At 43.2% G+C, this 23,910-nt stretch overlaps 1 protein-coding gene across 1 annotated transcript in view; it reads right to left on the reverse strand.

Annotated features, from left to right (window-relative positions):
* The window catches only part of ATRNL1 (attractin like 1), a 1,004,401-nt gene that overhangs the window by 634,806 nt on the left and 345,685 nt on the right, over positions 1-23,910 (reverse strand). The window contains exons 13-16 of the mRNA XM_077454933.1: positions 17,690-17,808; positions 15,107-15,239; positions 11,492-11,673; positions 2,381-2,594 (exon numbers count right to left, since the gene is read on the reverse strand). Of these exons, the coding sequence (XP_077311059.1) occupies positions 2,381-2,594; positions 11,492-11,673; positions 15,107-15,239; positions 17,690-17,808 (648 nt within the window). The remainder of the gene's footprint in view (positions 1-2,380; positions 2,595-11,491; positions 11,674-15,106; positions 15,240-17,689; positions 17,809-23,910) is intronic.

Below are 23,910 nucleotides of genomic sequence, written 5' to 3' on the forward strand. Positions count from 1 at the left end.
TTAAAGAGTCTGGAAAAACAAGATATAATCTCTGCACATGCATGTTACCAGCAACAGCGTGTACAATCAATCAATGTACTTCAGGAAAATCATGGTCCACTTCATCATGTGATTACCATTTATCCCTGGGAAACAAGTGTACCCCAATACCAGGCACCTCTATTTCTTGCTGGGTGCCTTGGGTCCCAATACCGTGACCACTCATTTTTCTTATTTTTTTAAGTTTTACCACTGCAAGTGCCATCTGCACTTTAGCCGCTAGCTTGTTTAGAGCTCAGACACAGCTACTCTTTAGCTCTGTACTCTGAGAACTTCCCCCTCATTATGCCCCACCGCTGTATCTGGGTTCTGGTAAATGGACTTGGGTGGGGGGATTGTAAGGCAAGTCTGTGATCTGTAGTAGAGGGGTCTGTATTGGCAAAGAGAGGAGGGGAGAGTCCTGTACTGGGGAAGAACCTGTACCTTGGAAGAGGTCTATAATTGGAGTCTGTGCTGGGCAGGGGGAATGGGACAAGGTCAGTACCAGCATAGGGTAAAGGTCTGTACTGGGGAAGGGGGATTTGGGGGAGGGGGAAGGTCTGTACTGGGGAAGGGGGATTTGGGGGAGGGGGAAGGTCTGTACTGGGGAAGGGGGATTTGGGGGAGGGGGGAAGGTCTGTACTGGGGGTAATTTTAGGGGAAACAGAACTTTGTAGTGGGATGGATTTGTGGCAAACAGATTTATATCGGGGTATTTTTACTGACAGGAAGTTAATTTGCCTGATCGCTGCGTTCCATGTGTCATGCTCTCCTGACCTCTGCACTCTCTACCTTACAGCCCTTTCACACAGGGGTGCGGGCCGCATTAGTGGTAATGTGCCGCTCGTTTTAGTGGTGCTTTGCCGGCGCTGTGTGGGTGGGAGCAGGGCGCTTTTAACCCCAAAATTAACAAGGGTTAAAAGCGCTGTTGACAAAGCGCTTTGCAAGTGCTTCAGCAGCGCTGCCCATTGATTTCAATGGCAGGGGCGGTTTAAGAGCGGTGGATACACCACCCCAAAGATGGTGCTTGCAGGACTTTTTTTTCCGTCCTGCAAGTGCACCACCCCAGTGTGAGGGTGACAGTCTGGGGAGACAGGGGATGAAGTTTATGGGAGCTTTACAGGTGATATCTTTAGCGCTAAAACGCCTGTAAAGTGCCTTCATTGTGAAAGGGGTCTTACACCTGTCTGACTACCGCACTCTGTACCTTACGCTCTCCTAATCCCTACACCATGTAAGTTACATATTTCTGACACCTGTATTCAACATATTGCACACTCTTGACCCTTGCGCTTTGTATGTTACACATTCCTGACCTCTGCACACTGTATGTTACACACGTGTGACGCCTGCACTCTGTGGTTTCATACTCCGGATCCTTATGCTCTGTGCATTGTGCAACCTCTACGTTACCCACTCCTAATCCCTGTGCTCTGTGTGTTACACACTTTTGACCCCTGCCCTCAGTGACTTACATTCTCCTGACCTCTGCAATCTGTATGTTACATACCCCGGATTCCTGCATTCTCTGTTACATACTTCTGGCCTCTGCACTCTGTGCATTATATACTCCTGACCGTATGTGACCAAGAGCAATACATGCTCTTGTCTCATAGCCAAGTAGGCTCAGGTGTTATTTGACCATACACTTTTATGGATCTTCCACTATTACCCTAATTAGGCCACACCCACAATTCACTGTGGTGGGCTACATCACTTTATTTCAGTATTCATAGTGCCCAAGGCAAAAGACCTTTAACATCTCTTGTTCCAAACGTCTGTGACCTATTGCTTGCTCGTGTTAGGAGAGTGATTTTGTGGGTGTGGCTACAAATTAGTGGGGTTTTGTGGGTGTGGCTAAACATGGGCATGGTCAATAGGATTTTTCTGCATTTCAATTTGAATGTCTGGTAGCCTTACTTAATTATGAATTGTCAAATCCTGATGAACGAGATGTGTGTGATTTTCCATAAACGCGTTGACAACCCTAGTTGTTACTGGTAACATGCATGTGCAAGCACAGTTTTCTCTGGCAACACTTAGAGCATACCTAAAGACTGATTTAAGGTTGTGCATTGAAGCCAATATTGCCTACTGCTAAATATGCTGAAATTTCTTAAACACTACTTGTCTGGTACACCTCCAAACCTGCAGAAAACAGTACCCTGCTGAATGAAGACAAAGCTATAGATTACCCAGATATCCCAGATTGTAAACTCTAAGGAGCAGGGCCCTCTGATTCCTTTTGTATTGAATTGTATTGTCTGCCCTCATGTTGTAAAGCGTTGCGCAAACTGTTGGTGCTCTATAGATCCTGTATGATAATGACATCTTCTTTGCCAAAAAGATATGTCACACCTACCAACTGGCTTCTCACACACCAGGCCGTCCGTCATGGCAGTGCATGGGTTGGCCTTCAGTCCCGCCACCTCAGCTCTCGCCAGATAAGCGCAGAAGCCGGAATCGCTCGGCTCTCCTGGAAGCCACTGGAGAGTAGTGTTGGTGAACGGGCACATATCTTCCCAGCCCCAATAGGACACGTTGATCTTCCGTAAGCCCACCCAGGGCGATAGTTTCTGCAACAAGAAAACAAGAGAGAATTAAAGGGACAGTTCATCTAATATTGTATTTTAGCTATTGGTGAAGTCTTGCAGGCTCTCCTCCTGTTACATTATTTTTTAATCTAAAATCCAGCAGGGAGAGTGGGAGCCCCTCATAGCAGGCACAGCATGCAAGGCAATGATGAAGGACCTGGGAGGTCTGGTAGATCATATACTTTAGGTAGAACAATCGCCTCCCATTCAACAAAATATGTGCTGAAACAATCAATTATACTTTTTATCTTAGTTCGCCTGAAAAGTCCCATAAATACTTATTGATAGTGCCAGAGAAGTCCACCTAATGCAACTTCCTGTGATGGTGGGGCAACATTGCTGCACTGCTTCTGAAATCAGAGTTGCCACTCTCATGTAGGCTGTGCCGGCTTGCACTGTAGTTGGATGAAAAAAATTCCACAGGGAGAGTAACTATCAGTATTGTCACTGCGGATTTACAAACCTGCGCACAAAATACTTTCTTGTATGAAAGAGGTATAGGCATAATACAATACCATACAAAGCATTAGTACTACCCAGGGGCGGACTGACCATTTGGCCACTAGGGCACTGCCCGAGGGCCCCGGGCCACTAGGGGGCCCCATCAGGGTTGCCAGCCTCAGTAAAACCAGGAACAGTATGTAAAAATCTGTTTTTTTTTACATCTGTTTCTGAAATGTTCCTTACCTACATCCTTTTGGTCTAAAAATCCTGAGATTATAGCTGCCCCACTTCTCCAGTACCTTCTCAGCCAATAGAAACATGTCTGTGTATACTGTGTGTACATGTATGTGCATACTGTGTAATTGTATACTGTGTGTGTGTATACTATGTGGCTCCATAATCTCTGATTGCCCGGGTGTAATCAGAGATCATGGTCCATATAGTGAACCTGGTACAAAATTGTTCACTTTAAGCTCATTGCAAAGGACATGGGGCACTCTATGCGTCTGGGGGAAAAGAGGCCTAACCACCACATCGTGAAAGACTTCTTCACAGTACAAGCTTCAAATATAGGGCTAGATGTTCTTCTAAAAACACAATATACATCTGGCTAGTAATATTTGTAAGTAATAAACATTGTAGTGTAAATTGTTGATAATATCTAATTGTCAGTTTTGCTGGGAAACTGAAGACTCCAGATCATTTCTTTATTAGTTAAAATGATCCGGCAGATTGCCCAAAGCAACTTCTTAAGCCGGCAAAACTCTCAGAAATGAAATTTCCCAAGAAAAAAAATACATTAGATTCATTATGGATCTTTTATAAACGGGTCCCCTGAAAAGTGATTTTATATTCTTTTTGGGGGCAATAAATACTTCAAGCGTGCAAGCATTGTGCCACTATACCTAATAAATATTATCTGCACAGTTGATTAGTTCATGCTTCCACCTCGCAAGGTCCCATTAGCCTGAAAAATGGAGTTAAGCTTTTAAAATTTAGTGTTCCCCCCAATGGCAACTGGAAAGTAACATTTTAAATCCTCAGCTTGTCACTTGCGCTGTGATAATGTATATTTATACACAGACGTGTTTTAGGAGTGCCGAGCTGGATTACCATAAAGAAAAAAAGACTTTTCGGTGCACAATAGCATTGTTTTATCTGCCTCATCGTAAAACCTCAGGAACGCCGCACCGCTCTGTGCATTGTGCTGACCTTGTACATGAAGTTGGAAAAAAAAAATATTTTTAATGTGAAACATAAAATGTGCCCTGACTGAGCCGTGAAAGGAAAGGATGGAGAGCACTTCTCGAGGATTATAAGGGTTTTATGGTGTTTCCATGTGCCCGTATGCTGAACTGCAGAGTTTTAACCCCACGGTGGACCATACATATTGTCTTTTCTTGGATTTGTTGCCAGTATTTATATAGTACAGATGTAGAGTTCATTACATTCCACAGTGCATTGGCGCATTTATTTTTTATATATATATATTTACATATACTACATTGTCAAAAGTATTGAGACACCTGCCTTTACATGAACTTTAATGGTATCCCAGTCTTATGCCCCGCACACAAGGTTGGATTATCCACGGAAAATGTTTGTTGGGAGCTTTTTGTTGTAAATTCTGACCGTGTGTAGGCTCCATCAGACATTTTCCATCGGAATTTCCTTAACACAATATTTGAGATCTGGTCACGCAAATCTGTTGTCAGAAATTCTGATCATGTGTACACAATTCCGACGCACAAAGTTCCACGCATGCTCGGAATCAAGGAGAAGAGCCCCACTGACTATTGAAATGATTTTTTCTCGGCTTGTCGTACGTGTTGTACGTTACCGCGTTCTTGACGTTCACAATTTCCGACCAACTTTGTGTGACCGTGTGTATGCAAGACAAGTTTGCGCCAACATCCGTCCGAAAAAAAAATACATGGATTTTGTTGTGGGAATGTCCAATGTCTGATCATGTATACGGGGCATTAGTCCGTAGGGTTCAATATTGAGTTGGTCCACCCTTTGCAGCTATAACAGCTTCAACTCTTCTGGGAAGGATGTCCATAAGGTTGAGGAGTGTGTCTATGGGAAAGTTTGACCATTCTTCCAGAAGCCCATTTGTGAGGTCAGGCACTGATGTTGGAAGAGAAGGCCTGGCTTGCAGTCTCCACTCTAAGTCATCCAAAATGTGTTCGAGGTCAGGACTCTCTGCAGGCCAGTCAAGATCCTCCACCCCAAACTCGCTCATCCATGTCTTTATGGAACTTGTTTTATGCACTGGTCCAGATCATTTGGTGGAGGGGAGATTATGGTGTGGGGTTGTTTTTCAGAGGTTGGGCTTGGCCCCTTAGTTCCAGCGAAGGGAACTCTTAAGGCACCAGCATACTAAGACATTTTGGACAATTTCACTCTCCCAACTTTGTGGGAACAGTTTGCGGATGGCCCCTTCCTGTTCCAACATGACTGCTCACCAGTGCATAAAGCAAGGATACAGATGAGTGAGTTTGGGGTGGAGGAACTTGATTGGCCTGCAGAGTCCTGACCTCAACCAGATAGAACATCTTAGGGATGAATTTGAGCGAAGACTGAGAGCCAGGCATTCTCTTCCAACATCAGAATGTCTGACCTCACAAAGGGGGTCTCAAACTGGTGGCCCTCCAGCTGCTGCAAAACTACAAGTCCCATCATGCCTCTGCCTTTGGGAGTCATGCTTGTAACTGTCAGCCTTGCAATGCCTTGTGGGAATTGTAGTTTCGCAACAGCTGGAGGGCCGCCAGTTTGAGACCCCTGTTCTAAAGGGAGGGGGAAGGTGGTATGAAAGGCAATAGCTGCGGGGGATGATTTGATGGAGGACCTCAATTACGAGGACCAGCTGCAAACATTAAATGTATTCTCGCTGGAGATGCGTGAGGGGGGACATGATAGCAATCTACAAATACCTCAATGGGGATCCCAGCAGAAAAAACTATTCAGTCCCGGGGAGTGTATGAGGACACAGGGCCACACATTGAGACTGGAGGAGAAGCAGTTTAACCTTAAACTGTGCAGGGGGTACTTCACTGTCAGGGTAATAAGGATGTAGAATGCTCTCCCACAATTGGTGGCGGCTGCGGGAAGTATGGATATTTTTAAAAGACCTTTGGATGTATATCTTAAAAAAAACACAACATACAGGGATATGAGAAAATATTAGACACCGACACATGTATACCTACACAGGGTTTTCAGGGATCTCCTAAAAGTGGACAGGTTGATCGGACATGCTGGGGCGGGGAGTTCCAGAGGATGGGAGAGGCTCTGGAGAAGTCCTGAAGGTGAGCATGGGAGGAGGTAACAGGGGAGCTAGAGAGAAGGAGGTCCTGGGAGGAGCTGAGGGGACAATTTGGGCAATACCTGCAGATGAGGTTGGTGATGTAGATGGGGGCAATGTTGTGGATGGCCTTGTAAGTTTTGGTTAGTATTTTGAATTTTATATGGCGGGGTAGTGGAAGTCAGTGAAGGGATTGGCAGAGAGGGCCATTAGTCACGGATCGGTTAGTGAGGTGTATGAGTCTAGCAGCAGCATTCATAATAGATTGAAAGGGGGGGGTGGGGTAGCCTGTGTAAAGGTAGTCCATTAAGTAGAGAGTTGCAGTAGTTGAGGCAGGAAATTATCAAGGAGTAAATAAGTTGCTTTCTGATGTCGTTAGTCAGGAAGAGTTAAATTCTAGAGATCTTGCGGAGGTTAAGGCGGCAAGATTTAGCCAGTGATTGGATGTAGGGGCTGAAGGAGAGGTCAGAGTCAAGGATTACACCCTGGTATGTGTGGATGGACCAATGGTTGTGCTGTTGATCTTAATGGTAAAGTCATGGGGAGGGGTCCGGGAAGGAGGAAAAACAACAAGCTCAGTTTTAGAAAGATTGAGTTTGAGAAAGTTGTGTGATATCCATACCGATAAGTCATTCGGTAAGACAAGATGCACACCTATGCATTTTTAGTGCTTTTTGCATATTGCACTATGGAACGTGTTCCACGGGAAACCATGTTGAATGGACTGTAGTGCAAATCTGCAAAATGCAAAAAGAACTTAAAATGCATAGGTGTGAATCCAGTTTGTGATCTGTGAGGAGATCGAGGGGGTGAGTTGAGGAGTGGAGAGATAGATCTGGGTGTCGTTGGCATAGAGGTGGTATTGGAAGTCATGGGAGGTTATCAACTGTCTCAGGGAAGAGGTATAGAGAGAGAATAGGAGGGGCCCAAGGATGGAGTCTTGGGGTACCCCAACAGAAAGAAGAAGAGGAGTGGAGGAGATGGAGTTGTGACACTGAAAGTGCTCTGAGATAGGTAGGAGAACCAGGATAAAGCAGAATCACAGAGGCCAAGGGAGTGGAGTTTACTGAAGAGGAGCAGGTGGTCAACTGTGTCAAAGGCAGCAGAGAGGTCCAAGAGTACGAGTATGGAGTACTGGCCATTGGTTTTAGTCGTTAGTAGGTCGTTGGTAAGTTTTAGTAGGGCAGTTTCAGTGGAAGGTTGTGGGCGGAAGCCGGAACCATAGGGGATTGTTAAAGGTTGTTGTCAGTGAAGCAACTCATTTGGTTGTGGACAAGGTGTTTTTTTTTAATAATATATTATATAAATATATATACACAGTGGGGAAAATAATTATTTGATCTTCTGCAGATTTTGTAAGTTTGCCCATTTACAAATAAATGAAGCATCTATAATTTATATCATAGGGGTATTTTAATAGAAACAGAATATCAACCAAAAATTCAGGAAAAAAATGATACAAATGTTATAAATTGAGCTGCAGTTCAAAGAGTAAAATAAGTATTTGATCCTCTACCAACCAACAATAATTCTGGCTCCCACAGACTGGCTATAGCATGTACTCATGTGGTACACAGAAACGTCCTGTCAATTTAAGAAGGTGCTACTAAAGCCTCATACACACCATCGGACTTCCAACAGACTTTACTGTGGATTTTGGTCTGAAGAGTGTTGGCCGTGAAATTGTTCTGCATACACACGGCAGAATATTTTCAGACAACTTTCACCAAATCACGTGGTTTTTAAGCTCTTTACCGCCACCCTTTGGGCAACTTCTGCTATTGTTGTCTGATCTTTAGCATTGGTTCTGAGCATGTGTGTTTGTACTTTGGACTTTAGTCCTATGGACTTGTGTACACATGGTCGGATTATCTCCATCGGACATTTGTTACCGGAAAGATTGAGAGCATGCACAGTGAACATTTGTCCATTGAAAAAATGAAAACAATTGTCCGAAGTAGCATGCACACGGTCGGATGGTCCGATAAAACAGGTCCGTCGGACCGTTGTTGTCAAAATGTCTGATCGTGTTTATGGGCCTTAACAACAACACGTTATGTGTATAAAAGACATCTGTCCACAGAATCTCTTTCTTCCATTCAAACCTCACCATTATGGGCAAGACCAAAGGGCCATCAAAGGATGTCAGGAACAAGATTGTAGACCTATACAAGGCTGGAATGAGCTACAAGACCATCAGCAAAAAGCTTGGTGAGAAGTAGACAACTGTTGGAGCAATTATTCGCAAATGGAAGAAATACAAGCTCACAGTGTGCAGTGAAATCCGAGTAATCAATTTCAGGATAGGAGTTTGTACAACTGTGTAAGACTGAAGGTAAGGCTGGAGGTCAGTTTTAAGTAGGCCATTAAAACAAGCTACTCTGACGATACTTTTCTGATGCTCTTATCCCCTTATTTATTCCTGGCTATCCCAGTACCTTCCTTCCTCCTTCCAACTAATCTGGATCATTCATCAATGTCACAGTTTGAGGCCATGTTTAATGGCACCATTTGTCGCTGTTGTAAAGTGCTGGTTATGGCTCTTGCTCTCGTTGCCGGGCCTCATCTGCTGCTCACTCAAAGTTTTGGAGGCCAAGACATCACAGGTTCCAGATTATGACAGCAGATGAGACAAATGAATAATTTACAGTAACAAACTGAGTGAGATATATGGCCGTATTTATAGAGAATTCCCTCCCTCTCTGATTTTCTCCAAACAGACGAATGCTGCATAGGTTTATATCGGCACACCAGTCATTGATTTCCCAACCCATCTGGCTACTATAAATTGGAACCTCAACCCAAAAATGATTCAGCATTTATGATCAGATCATCTGAAGGACCACCAGAACTTGGTTCATCAGGTTTGCAGCAAAACTGATAACTGAAATGTGATTGGGTCCATTTCTCACAACTTGCTGAGAACACAAAAAAATGAACGCCGGGCATCGGACAAAGGACATCGGGCAATGTATATACTTACATCTGATTAGTATCAGACACATTATAAGCAGGCCATAGATGATTCAATTTTCCTTCCTGCAACCAAGTTGCAAGAAAGAAAATCACTTGATTTCCCCCATGGTGAGATGGAAGAATCTCTTCCACAGCACTATTCTGTCTGTTCTGTCAGCAGGAATCTTTCCATGCAGGCAGAACATAATGATTACTGCTGGTGGCTATGGCTTCCGGCAGTAGTGGCGTGCAAAAAATCTGACAGGCTGGTTGTACTGAAATCGATCGCTGTATCAGCTGCAGTACAACCAGACTACCCATACATGGATCGCATCTCACCCAGTCTCTGCTGAACCGGACAAGACTCGATCCATCTATGGACACCTTTAGAGTCCCTGTACAGCAGAGCCCTGACTGAGGGGAGGGAAGAGCAGAAAGGAGTCAATTGGTTGTGCTACAATGCTCATGTGCTAACAAGGAACATGCTGATAGGAGAGAGAAGAGTGACAGACAGATGAGCTCATCACTTTTCACTGTCCAGTGAAAGGTAGGGGAGTGACAAGATCTGTAAGGCCCCTTAAACAAGGCCGGTTTGTTGTGACTGCCAGAATCCTGCAGCAAGAATCCGCAGATTGACCAGGTTATGCGATCAGCCCATTTAAACTAATGGTGGAGTGACAGTGGCCACTGTTGATTGCATGTAGCTACATACAGAGCAATTAGCTGTGGTTCCAGGACAGACGCAGCTAATGTGTGGCTACATACGATCAACAGCGGCAGCTGTCAGCCAGCCATTAGTTTAAATGAGCTGATTGGCCAGTGCTTATCACATAACCCAGTCATTCCTGCAGCAAGAATCCGCTGATTCTTGCAACAACAAGCTGGCTGTGAGTGAGGGGCCTAATTGTACTGAACTGCAGTAGAAAAACCAAGTCCGCTGCCCTGCCAGACATGGCTTTTCTATGTGGAAAAGCTGTGCAAATCTCAGGACTGGCTTGACAGAAATACACATTCTTTAGTAATTCCCAAATATGTATTTCCCCTGTGTATTTGGCCATTTGCTTGGAGTTCAGTTTTAAAGCTGCACACAAGCCATGAAACACACCTCTATACGGGAATCCTAAATCTGTTATTAAATTGGTTGTAAACCCTTACAACACACTTTTGGTTGTTCAAATACACACTGAAGCAATGGCACGTATGACGTAGACTGTGCCATTACCGGTGGCTCCTGGGCAATCACAGCGCCGGAGCCAGGAATACCCAGAAGTAACTCCGAGAGCAATGTTTCTGGCTGGAGTGGTGAACAAGGACCACTGCGGGGGCTTTGATCTAAGGTAAGTAATACATAATGTATCAGTAATACATAATGAGCATGCTATGAATACTAGCTCATTATGCCTAAACCCTTGTACACACGGTCGGACATTCCGACAACAAAATCCGGCGGATTTTTTCTGACGGATTTTGTCCAAAACTGGTGTTGCATACACATAGTTGGACAAAGTTAAAAATCCGATGGTACGGAACGTGATGACGTTCGGTTGTTATGACGGGACTACGTTCAGGCTAGTAGCCAATAGCTTTGGTCTTGTAAATTGATCTGAGCATGCGTGGCACTTTGTCCGATCGGAATTCTCTACAAACGATTGGATAAAGTCCGATCGGATCATGTTGTCGGAAAATTTTATATCCAGCTCTCAAACTTTGTTGGTTGGACATTCCGATGGAAAAAGTCCGATGGAGCCCCCACACGGTCGGATTATCCGGCAACATGGTCCGATTGGACATTTTCCATCTGAATTTCCTACTGTGTGTACAAAGGCTTAGTCTTGCAGGGTTTTTTTTTTACTTGGGTTTACAACCACTTTAAATAATCATATCCAAATAACATATCTGTAAATAGGTCCACAGAGATGGGGCTGACTGTTTTTTTGTTTTTATGTTATTTACATTAGTTTATTTTTTTTACTGTGGAAAAAGTCCAAAAACACAAAATGGACACAAAAAAAGGATCTAAATGCTTTTCCAAGCTGGCTCAGTCATAAAACCCTCATCAAGTTTAATGCAAAACTGGCAATATGATTAAGTCCATTCCTACAGGACAGCCCCTGACACCCCCCCCCCCCCCTCGCATAGTGCGCACCACTGTTTACTGCCCCCTACATGTTACCTGCACCGTGTACTTCTGCATTTCATCCAAGACGAATTCCACTTCCTTCGGAGTGGTGAGGGAGGCCAGACTCCCACTCAGGTTGTGGCAGTACACTCTGGCATTGTCATAGCTGTCACGGCTGGAGTTGATGCGCAGACAGGCCTCACCCACGTGGCTCCACCCCTCTCCACACAGATGAGCTGAGAGAAAAAGAAAAACAATGAAGTCGTTCGACAGTCATCGCGATGGACATAAAACTTGGGATGGGACACGTCTGTTTTTAGATCATATAGGGGTTTGCAGAGCAGAGGACATGGAGAACTCTCATTATTATGTAATGCTGTGCTTCCCAAACCAGTCATCAGGGACCACTAAAGGTTCATGTCTAACAAGTGCAGGACCTAGGATATACCCAGTATGCCCTGTAATCCTTTCCTCCTGAGCCCAAGTATAAAAAAAAAATCAATATATTAAAGCAGAATAAAACTCTCTCAGTCAGCAATAACTATTTTTTTTTCTTAATAATTGTTCTTTTTTTTAATAGTTATTTTATTTTACTTTTAATCCTTATGTTGCTAGTATTAGTAAATCGATAGGAAGGCATATTATATATATATTTTTAAAGCTTTATTTTTTTACATTTTACACAGTTGCTTCCTTTCAAGTCTAGGTCAAAATAGCATTATGCGAGAAGAGGGAGAGAAACGCAACAACCACAGTGTAGCATGTAAAGTGTAATTTTAATAGAAAATTTAAAAAGGCACTCACAAAGATAAAATAGAGCTCAGCAACCATAGTGTAGCATGTAAAGTGTAGTTTTAATAGAAATTACAGACCCCCGCTTCTGGATACTGAGAGAACCCCTCTGCTGGGAAGCCAATCAGAAGTTGGCCACATCTTGCAGGCAGTGACATCAACACTCCCTATTGGCTGTACAGTGGTGGTCATCTCAGGATCCAGAAGATTCATCAGGTTCCCTGCAGTCGGATGACATGAGGAATGCACATGGGCAGACTTACACAAGAGACTGGGATATCGGGGGTTAATACTATTACCCTTTATTAGCCCCTTGTTACTCTTAGTGCTCATGCACACGGACGTTTTAAAAAACTGGCTGCAAAGCTAGCTCCGATGCCTGGAAAAATTGTTGTTAAAAACGTGATTTTTACCGCGTTTTGCATTGGCGGTTTTGCGCATTTTTTAGCGTTAGCGTTAAGTAGCGTTTTTTAAGAAACACATCTCTTGGCTATAGCACTCAGAAAACAAAGAAAATATGTTGCGCGTTTATGCGCGTTTTTGCGCGTTTTCCCGCGATTCCCGTTTTTACAGCTCTAGCTCCACGCCACGGAACGCACTGGTCCTGGGTTTTTTTTACAGCTTAAAAACGCCTATGCCATTTGCAGCTCAAAAACGCCTAGGTGGGCATGAAGCCATAGACTAACATGGACAGCCATTTTTAAGCTGCAAAAAAAGCTCAAAAAAGTGGCTGTAAAAACGTCCGTGTGCATGAGGCCTTATAGCAGAACTAAACTACATCTGAGCACCACAAACTGAAAACCCTAACTCATTTTTAATATTCAGGGCAACCCCCCCCCCCCCCCCCCCCATATATATCCATATCTCACTAAAATCACTTTTAAAAAAACCTCCCTAGTGGTAAAGGCAGATGATTCCTATAGCATTTACTTCTAGGAATACATTTGCCCTTAGCTCAGGCTGGCAGACAGGAAGGTGTGACATCATTTTGGCCTAGGAACCAGGAAGCAAATGAAGAAGTGTAAAAAATAAAATAAAACAAGTAAATATGATATACCTTCCTATATAATTACTAATGCTAGCAGCATGAGAATTAAACATAGTTACATAATTATGAATGAGAGAGTTTAATCCCACTTTAGATAGCCCAAATAAAATTTTGTCTCTCCCTAGCTTTATATATATATATATATATATATATTTTTTTTGCGTACTACATTTCTTTTTGCGTTTTCTTATATTTTTAGAATACATGTAGAAAAATGCACAGCCAAAATGCTTACATAAATCCTTTAAGTTGTTGTAAACCCTGACATATACCCAGGGCTGTCTTTATCTTGCCCCCCCCCTGCAATTTCACTCTCCACCTGCTCTGAGACATACAATAAATAGCAGCTAGACTAAATCAATATACTGTATCAGATCAGCCAGCAATTGCGATTGGTTGCCAGCGGTTACAGAATATCATTACTGCTTACTGACTGGTTGCTAGAGGTTACAGCACACATCACAGCTGACTGATTAGTTGCTAGAGGTTACAGAAAAAAAATTCTTCTTGTTAGTTGGTTGCTAGAGATTACTGTACAGTGTCACTGCTCACTGATTGGTTGCTAGAGGTTACAGCACATCATCTCCTCACTGCAGGGGGGCATGGTATACATTTGAATGCCGCCTTTATTTACATATCAATGCCGCCGGCCACAGCTATTTACTTATGAATGCCATTTTTTTAAGCGTAAACACAGGGCCTGCAGGTGAGTCATCTGTACACAAAAATAAGGCAGAGTTGGGCAGTATTGGCACTAGCACATCACACTGAGATATTGAGACACAGCACAGGACTAAAACTTCAAAGGACAAGGGAATTTAAACTAGGATAGTTGGTAAGTACGAAGCAACTGCTTTGAGCCTCACAACAATGACAGGTTCCAGGGAAGCTGCCCCTTTTGCTCTGCCTTAAAGACAGCCCTGCATATACCCAGTGAAGTGAACAGCCTCAGATGATACACAGAGATGAAACAAATCTCCCTACAAGTTTTACATGCATATCTGTTGTCGAAACAAAGAGAACTTGCCAGAAGTTATCAGGAGCAGCAGAAAGACACAGGACTTAGGACTTTGGAGAGAAATAAGAAAACACTGCAGATATATGTGCTTAGGTCAAATTTCATGAATCAGGTTTACATTCGCTTTTATTTTGTTTTACAAATGACTTTGTACTAAAAACATTATTTTGATATCAACATAAATGAAATAAAATTGATACCTAATAGAATTTTTAAATTATTACTGGTCAAACTGAAAAACAGAGTATTTTTTTATGTTTGCAGTTGCAGTTTGCAAATGAAACAAAAAATGCCTCACTTTTTTGATCATAAGTAGTAAAGCTTAATTACTCAATTCATAGGCTATAGATAAAAAGTAAAAATGTCTGAATCTGTCTGAATGTCTGAAGCTTAAGTGTCAGCCCTTTATACGTGGGCCAAATATTGAGCAGTATTGGCCCGTGTGTACAGTAGTTGGTATGACAGAAGCTGGGTGGAACGTCTTTATATGGGCAGTGCATGACCGAAAAAGTTCTGCCAATCGGCATCCGATCAGCACTCTCAGCCAATGGTTGCGTGCGCTGACTGGAGTGTTTGGGGGTCAGTACACAATAGCTCAGCAGGGAAATCCCTGTACTAACATTGCATAGTTAGTACAGCAGCCCCATCCCAAGCTCTTCAGCTTTTTTTAGTTCAACCCAGCAATATTGCGTATGTGTACCATGCGTAAGCTACATCTTAAGCAATTTTTTTTGGGGATACAGTACTTTGCAACTTGCCCAGACAGCACAGATACAGGGAAAGTGAAATTCCTGGCTTGTTATATACGCACCGGGCAGAGCTTGGCATTCCTGCTGGCGCTGGTCCCACTGGCAGTTCAGGTTGAGTGAACAACTCTTACAGCTGGTCAGCTTGTTACAGATTTGCTCGTTCCTCACATAACACTTCATATAATTCTTCACAGACTGCAAGGAAACAAACGAAAAATTACTACGTCTTCCCAAGACTCTGAGCAATTTGCCCCACAAACCTAGATCAGAAAGTCCCATCTAAAGCTGGCCATAGGTAATTATATTTCAAAATAGAGAGTGTCCCTGGGCTAGTCCCAGTAGACCTGATCATGGATAGGTTGTTCATTTAAAATACTAGCTGAGCATATTTCTTGATAGGCTGCTAATGGGGTACTGGTTACCAACACTTATGGTGGAATGTAAATCTATGGATGGTACTCTTATTGGCATGGATTGTTTTGTAAGAAAAAGTGAAATCTTATGTTTGGCATTGTCAGTCTATGTTTTGTTCTTAATACATAGATGTACGGAATCTCGGCTGGTTCAGCAGGGCCTTGCTGAGATTCAATCCATCTATACGCAGGCTGATTCTACCCAAGTTGATCGATGGATCGACTTGGGTAGAACCAGCCCGATGGATTTTTTACATGTGATTGCTGATCCCGGTTATAGCCGCTAGCAGTAATCATTGTATTCTGCCGGCAGAACATAAAAGGTACTGTGGTAGTGATTTTGTTTCCTTCCACCATGGATAATTAATGGCCTACTCAATGTCTGGAAGGACTATAAACCCCAGTTGAGATATGCTTCTGTCCTTGTTGGGAAAATTCACCACACTTCCTGTCTTCTTGATAGGATGTCATATGGATAGGAAGGGTGGAAACCTTATCAACAGCAAAGAAGGTGTCAGCACAAAAAAAAGTTACTAGTGGAGCTGGGGAGCAGAGGGAGTAATAGCTTCTTTATTGTCATTTGTGTCTTCCTGTCCCAATAAAACCTTTTCCTGTTTTTCTCCTGGTGTCACAGAAATCAGAGTTGAATGGAAATCTCTCCAGGGGTTACAAACAGCAATCAAACCTGGAGTCTGGGAAGAGCCAAGAGCAATTTTGACGTAGACATTTATAAGAGCTATTTATCTTACATTTTGTTTTTTTGTACACTAGCCCTGAGAAAGGGGGAGGCATTTCCCCTTACGTGTTGGCTTCACCTGATGCGTCTTATCAATAAACATTTTGAACAGACCCCTGAGTGTCATGTGCTTTTGTACTGGGTGCTACTCAATACCCACTTCAGTGTTAGTCATTTGCTGGATGTTCTTTTTGAGGCTATCAGAGAGGAAGCAGCATTGGACCACAATGAGATCCATGTATACTGCACCTTCATTGCAAGTTAGCCCTTTTGAAGAAGAATTCACTCACTTTTATCAGTCCAACACTATTATATATGCATATCAACTAGTCTAAAGGAGTGGGCATTCCCAGGCAGCCTGCACTGACATGTAGACTGCCCTAGGTAAAATCCACAAGTGATGCTGAGCCTAAATGTTCGAAAGAACTGAAATCCAATGAATGAACATGCTGGCCCAGGGACAGCCCAGCTGGGGCAGAGGAAGAGAACTAGATGACACTGGAAGTGTTCTAGTGGGGAAATGATCCAGACTCTATCTGACTTGCTAGAGCTGCTAATGCACATTGTGAGAAGCTTAGTGTGCAGTGAAATTAGAACAAGCAATTTCAGTACAGGAAAAGAACCTGTACAACTGTGCAAGGCTGAAGGGAATTGCACAAAACAAACACTCCTGGTGCATAGAGTTCTGCCTTACATGTGCAGTGGATCATCAAATGCAATAGTAAAAAATATAGCTGTGATGCTCGGCTCAGAACTGCTCATGTGCAGTTCAAGTCCAGCGCTAGCCGAGACCATCCGAGTGCCTGCTACAGTATGTTTGGGTGGCGCCAGTGACAGAGTGTGTTGAGTGATGTCAAGGTGCAAGGGAGTCTCATGTGCGGGTCTGCAAGCCGGGAACGGGACTGTCTGTGCTGTTTAGACTGTAGTGGACTGAAGGGGCTGCCTGGCGTGGAGTGAAACTGTCGCTGTGACTCAGGAGGGGAAATATGTCGCTGATCTGTGCTGCTGCACACTGCTGTCAGTGTCACTGTGCGAGTCAATTTCATGTGTGTGTGCCGCCCATTCTAATTTCTTGCCCTCCTGAGTCCTCCCCCTGAGCTACTTACTTTTCTACCTTAAATCACATTGCTATTTGCATATTGCACTTGTTTGTAGCCTAAATACTAAAATTTGCACTTAAAAATGCAATTATGTAACTTTTTGAAATGCCAGTAAAAACTAGGCGGTGCCAGTAAGTTTTGGGTGTTGTGTGAGTAAATTTCAATATGGGTAGGTTGGCAACATGGGGAATCTAGTAGACAACTGTAAAAGAGCACACAGAGATTTAGTGTTATGCAACACCTGTATACATTTATTGGTGTGAGAATCCATTTAGCTGTTTGTTTTGTTCTTTACAATAAACCTCGGGCAATGCACTAGTTGCGTACACCCTCCTGTGTGCTCTTCTACAAGACTGAAGGCAAGGCTGGAGTTGAGAGTGAAGTTTGAGTGCTCACCACACTGCAGTTGCTACTCAAGGACACACACTTCTTGTCGTCGCACCATTGGCATCCGTTGGTGTTGGCGGTGCAGCTGGCACAGTCGGTGTTCTTGTAGCATCGGTCGTCAGCTGGCGCTGCAGACAGAAGAGGTTTTGTATCAGTCAAAAAATATGACAAGCAATAATTTCCTACTACTAAAAGACAGACAAAACTCCACCACAAAGAGCGAGCTGTACACAGGCACAGGAGGAGGAGACAAAAACAGGGCAAGTCCCTAAAACTAATTCTAACTGTCTGGAAAGTTTTGGATAGGATTTAGTTAACAATACCACTTTCATACGTCTGTTTTCAACCCAGCCAATCCCAGGGGTTAATGATCCTAAAAGTGATATTTACGCTATAGGTGGAATCTACTGGCAAGAGCTGCCTACTAATACCATAGTTCCTGGTTGTTACTGCCCACTTTGAAATTCAGGATATGCTATCTTGTGGCATGCCTGTTGTTCCTTTTAAGTATAAACTATATAAAAAATTCCCTGAGGGATGGTGGGAGCCCTTTTGTAACATCCAGTGCAGGAATTCATATTTCATGGGGCAGGGGCGGATCCAGAGTCTAGTCTCGGGAGGTGCACTGCCAGAAAATAAGGTGTACCTGTACGCCATTTGTGCAATAGCCAGCAAAGACACATGTGCTGATTGGCCAGAGGGGGGGCCAATCAGCGGGAAGTGATGTCCGATGGCCACCTGCAATCGCTCCCCACAGAGATGGAACAGCGGCCTTCTGATGTAAACAAGGCAGATCGCCACTCTGTCAGAGATGAACAGAGTGATCTTGTGTTCCTGCTAACCAGCCAGTGTCATTAGTACAAGTGACAGTGCATATTTTTAGCACTGATCCCTGTATTCGTGTCACTGATCCCCAAAAAGTGTACAATCTGTCTGCCACAATGTTGTAGTCCTGCTAAAAATTTCCGCCATTACTAGGAAAAAATAAATAAAATAAATAAATAAAAATGGCATAAATCTATCCCCTATTTTGTAGATGCGATAACTTTTGTTTAAAACAATCAATATACATTTATTGGGTTTTTGTACCAAAAATATGAAGCAAAATACATATTGGCCTAAATTGAGGAAGACTTTTTTTGTTATAGCAAAAAGTTAAAAATATTGCTTTCTTTTTCAAAATTGTCGCTATATTTATATTGCAAAATATAAAAGTTTACCAAAAGAAAGTGCTATTAGTAGAAAAAAAATGGACATCAAGTTTACTTGGTTACAGCATTGCACGACCGCGCAATTGTCAGTCAGTTACAGTACTGCAAAGCAGTATCGCAAAAAATGGCTTGTTCATGGGGGGGGGTAAAACTTTCCGGAGCTGAAGGGGTTTAGATTGAACAAGACTAAAAGGGCAGCATTTGTTTTCCATAAATAATGACAGTATGACACACAAGATTTTGCGATTTTACACATTTACATTCATTAATTCTTTTACTCACTTTTATATAATAATTTTGGTGCTCTGGTGGGGGGGATTGGCTCCCATGCAGAAGCAATGCAGATGAGTGGGATCCGTTAATTGCACTGTCTGCAGGTGCAGTCAGCAGCATCAGATGACAGTGACACACAGTCACTGCTTCTTCCTGTGTTCCCGCCATGCTGTGGAGAAGATGGAGGAAGGAGGTGGGTGGAGCCAACACTCCCACTCAGGGGCGGAGAACGAAGAAGGCTCCGCTATGAATGCTGGGGTTCTCCTCCTCCTCAGCAGCGGCTCCAGCCTCCGACATGACTGACGTCACTGGTTGCTACACGCCACAGGCGGCACAGGCGTTAGCAACCAGTGCAAGGAACACTAGCCAGCGGCGCAGCTACACACACCTCCTCCCTCCATCTTATCTTCTTGTGACCACAGAGTCTCTCTCTCTCAGCGCCGCCGATTGGCTGATTATACTGATGTGAGAGAGAGAGAGACTCGGTGGGGACTGCAATCAATGATATTTTTGGAGGGGGCAATTGCCCCGTTGCCCCCCCCCCCCAGATCCGCCCCTGTCATGGGGAGAGATCCCTACACTGAACAAAGCATATTCCTCTATAGTGCATATTTGCCTTAAAGTGTTACTAAACCCACAACAGTAAAATCAGCCTGTATATGCAGTAAAGCATGTGTGTTATATTCACTGTGGAATCTAAGGGAGTAATCCTCTGCATTGTGGAAAAAGGCTGTTTGATCCTGTCATCTCCAATCCTCCCCTTCTTCCAGTGTCCCCAGCCCTTCTGATATTACAGAGCCGTGGGGGCAAGCTGCACATGCTCAGTTTGGTGTTTTTGTTTTTTTTCTTGGGAGGGTGCATGTGATCAGCACAGGGCCTATTAGCACTGTCCAGACAGAGGGTCAGGGGTCCTGCAGCCTCATAGGACAGTCAGACACTCCTGCAAGCTTTACCTAGTGCTCTGCTGGACACTGATAAAAGTCAAAAGACTGCTCTAACTGCTGATAAGATAAGGTATTTAGCCATTTATATTTACTAAAATAATTGCATTTCCATGTACTGTGTACTGTGGGAGATTATATATAGTGAGTGCAGGGCCTGGGGTTTAGTAACACTTTAATTAAGAGCACTAAGAGCCCCTTCACATTGCAGCCGATTTAGCGGCGCTTTACCGTTGTTTTAGTGGCGTTAGCGGGGCGCTTTTAACCCCTGCTTGTGGCCGAGGAACGGGTTAATAGCACCCGTGTAGCACAGCTGTCAAAGCATTTTTGCAGGCGCTTCGGCAGCGGTGCCCATTCATTTCAATGTGCAGGAGTGGTGGAGAAATGGTGTATACACTGATCCTTTATCGCCCCAAAGACATTGTTTGCAGGACTTTTTTTAACGTCCTGCCAGTGCAACGCCCCAGTGTACTCAGACTTTCACACAGACTGCAGATGAGGCATTTTTCAGGTGCCTTGCGCTAAAGCGCCTGAAAAACTCCTTCAATGAAAGGGGTCTAAGTGTCATTTCTGTCTTCTGCTTTGTTCCTCTGATATCAGCATTAATCACTTCTCACAAGTTCTCCTGACACCAAGAGAATGCATATAATTCATATAGTACTCCCTGTACAGGCTCTTGAAATACCTATCCAGCCCGAACAGAAAGCCACTTCTAGCTGCCATGGCAAAAACTGCAAATACTTGGAATGCTGACCCCATGTATCTCCCCATCATTCACAATAACTGTTCTGACCAATTAATATTTCCCAGCTGGGCACCACTGAGGCATCACGAGGCCTGCATAAGCCTAAGATCTTTTTCCATTTTAAATGGAAGGATGGGATGAGGCTACAGGGTCGGTCACTCGAGAAATGTCTCTTGTCTTACATCATAAGAACATTGTAACAGATATTAAAAGAATAAATTAAAAATGTATTTAAAAATGATGTGTGAGTCTATAACATGCCTGATACAGAGTAATGAATTAATAAAAACTCCATTCCGAGTGGAGGCTGGGCAGTGCCTGTTGGTTAGGGAGACATTTTTATTGGATGCGGACAACAATAATTAATGAGATTATTTCCTTGAGTTAAGTACATGGCACCCCAGACAATTACAGCTGCTCTATATATAAAACTTGATGCAGCGACGTGTGGAGGCCCTGCAAAGGGGCCAATACATGAGTATTGATCTATGTGTGTATGACGTGTGGGTCATACCTAAAGCAGGGTGCTGTGTTATGTTTTAAAGTGCATATAAGTGCCTTCTAATTTATAAGTGAATACAATAAAAAAAAATACTGAATACATTACAGTAGCAAATGTAAAATTGAGATATATATATATATATATATATATATATATATATATATATATATATATATATATATATATATATATATACAAAAAGCAATAGTCCCATAATTCATAAAGTCCATAAAGTGCCTTCTAATTCATAAGTAAATATAATAAAAAATACCAAATAAAATTACACGATCAAATATGAAATTGATATACAAGTATAACACAGTGGTCTCCAAACTACGGCCCGGGGGTCTCCAAACTGCAGCCCTTTGCTTGCATCTATCCGGCTCTTGGGACACTATTCCTTCAACTGACATCAATGAGGAGGCACCATTCCTCCCACTAATGCCGTCAATGGTGCATTATTCCTCCCACTGACACCTCTATGGTGCACGGTTCCTCCTACTATGACCAAAGATGGGGTATCATTCCTCCCACTGACACCACTGATGGAGAACTATTCCTCCTGTTGAAACCAATAATGGGACAGTGTTTACTCCCACTGTTCCCGGGGCATTTTCTACTCACACTGGCCACAGTCCGGCCCCCCCAAAGCCTGAAGGACAATAAACTGGCCCTTTGTTTAAAACGTTTTGGAGAACCCTGGTATAACACAAAGCAATAAACTCAAATCTCATAAAGTCCATATATCAATATCCTATATGTTAGATTGTAAAGTATGGGTGGAGAAAGGTATTCATGTCCCTCTGAAGGAGGAGCACCAAACCAAAGGATGGAATGTGTTTTACTGCAATCATCATATTGCTGGTCGATCTCTGAGAGAATATATAGAGCAGCTTTACAGCTGACAGTTTTGTGTAAGTGCAGAGTGAGGCAAATGCTGGGGGAACCTACAGACCACATATGGATGGAAAAACACCTGCTTAAAAGGATTATTTGATAAAAAAACAGGGGCAATGCAACCCTAACCCTATACTAAGCCAGCATATGGAGTTGACTGATATAAAAGACCTTTTTTTTTTTGAGGAGATGAGCAGCAGAATGGCTTCTTGGATCATAAGGCAAGCAACCTGAAACTCTGCAAACCTTGTACAGGGGGAAAGGATTACCATAAACTCTGAGCGGAGTATAAGGGTCGTAAGCCAAGGTGAAATAAGTAAAACGGGGTCCACATAAAGGATTTAACCTCCCAACTTAATGAGGAGAGTGTTCAAAGGAGTAGTTAAAACTCGATGTTGTAGCTCTCTTCTAAAACTTTAGTAAAGGGCTAAAGATTTTTTTGATCGGGAGAGAAATTGAGCATATGCGTCAAACAATTCTCAGTAGCCTATAAGACGTCTCTGAGACATTTTGTGCTCTGAATGTTCAGGGTGTGATTGGGTATCTAACATACGTATATAGCACCACAGAGTTTGGCGATTTTCTCAACAACATAAGGGGTTGATCTGAGATTAATTGGTATTATAAGACATCGAGTTGTGTCAGTTAGAAAGTTAGAGAATTTCTCAAATGAGAGATATATTGGAGGATCTACAAGAGGCCATACAGGGGCAGACATAGGTCAATGGGTGATTATGCCAAAAATCGAATTACTGGGCATGCATCCCAAGATTTTATTTTTCCTGAGAGGGAAGGAATGCCCATCACATGTGACCATGGGGCTCAAAGAAGGTGCAGGAAAAATGGGTGTTCTTTTGAAGCAGCAGGAAAAAAACTGTTGAAAGAAAGCACAGAGAAAGGACAACAATGGATGCTCTTTGTTTGTTTACATCTCTGGAAAAAAAAAATGAAAAAAAAATTTAATAAAAATCTTGCCGTCGACAGTAGACGTCCTAGTCTCTGCAGGGGTAAAGGCAAACCTTAGTGTGTAGAAGGTTTCTGTATAAGTCCAGTGGATTTACTACAGATGGACCTGCAGTAGAACATGACGCCTGGGCTAAGCCAACAGAACGCACCCATAAGGTATAAGTGGACAAGTCAATAAGGAGGTGTAATTGTGGATAGTGGAGTTGGAACCCTCTTTCCTCTGTAGCCACCTCAATGTATTGCTCAAGGAGCTGGAGCAGGTATGGACAATGGAGTTCTACCCTTCTCCTGGGGCAAGTATGTCATCAGTTTCTGGGACGGCAGCGGTCCTAACAACCCACTGGTTTGAAGACCCCTGGAATGTGGAAAGGTTACAATCCCCCTTTTTTTTTTTCCTGCCTGTGCCTAATTGGATACATTTCCCTTTACTTCTTGCCATAGGGATGCAACTTGAATTAAAATTAAATCTCCCAAAGTGAGGGGAATTCCTCCTTTACACAGTTGTCACCAGAGCAGGTGTCCCCATTTAAAGACTTCCCTTTTGTTGCTGTTCTGGTGACAACTATAAAATGTTGGATTTCCCTTCACTTATCAACTAGATGAGAATAGTCACCAGGAAAAACAGAGAAGGTGAATGTCCCCAGCAGGGCTAAATTAAAAATCTGGCAGGGGTTCCAGTCTATCCACACTCTATC

Source organism: Lithobates pipiens, unplaced genomic scaffold, assembly GCF_037356315.1.
Source record: "Lithobates pipiens isolate NorthernLeopardFrog02 unplaced genomic scaffold, aLitPip1_a1.2 Scaffold_25, whole genome shotgun sequence".
NCBI classification, from domain to species: domain Eukaryota; kingdom Metazoa; phylum Chordata; class Amphibia; order Anura; family Ranidae; genus Lithobates; species Lithobates pipiens.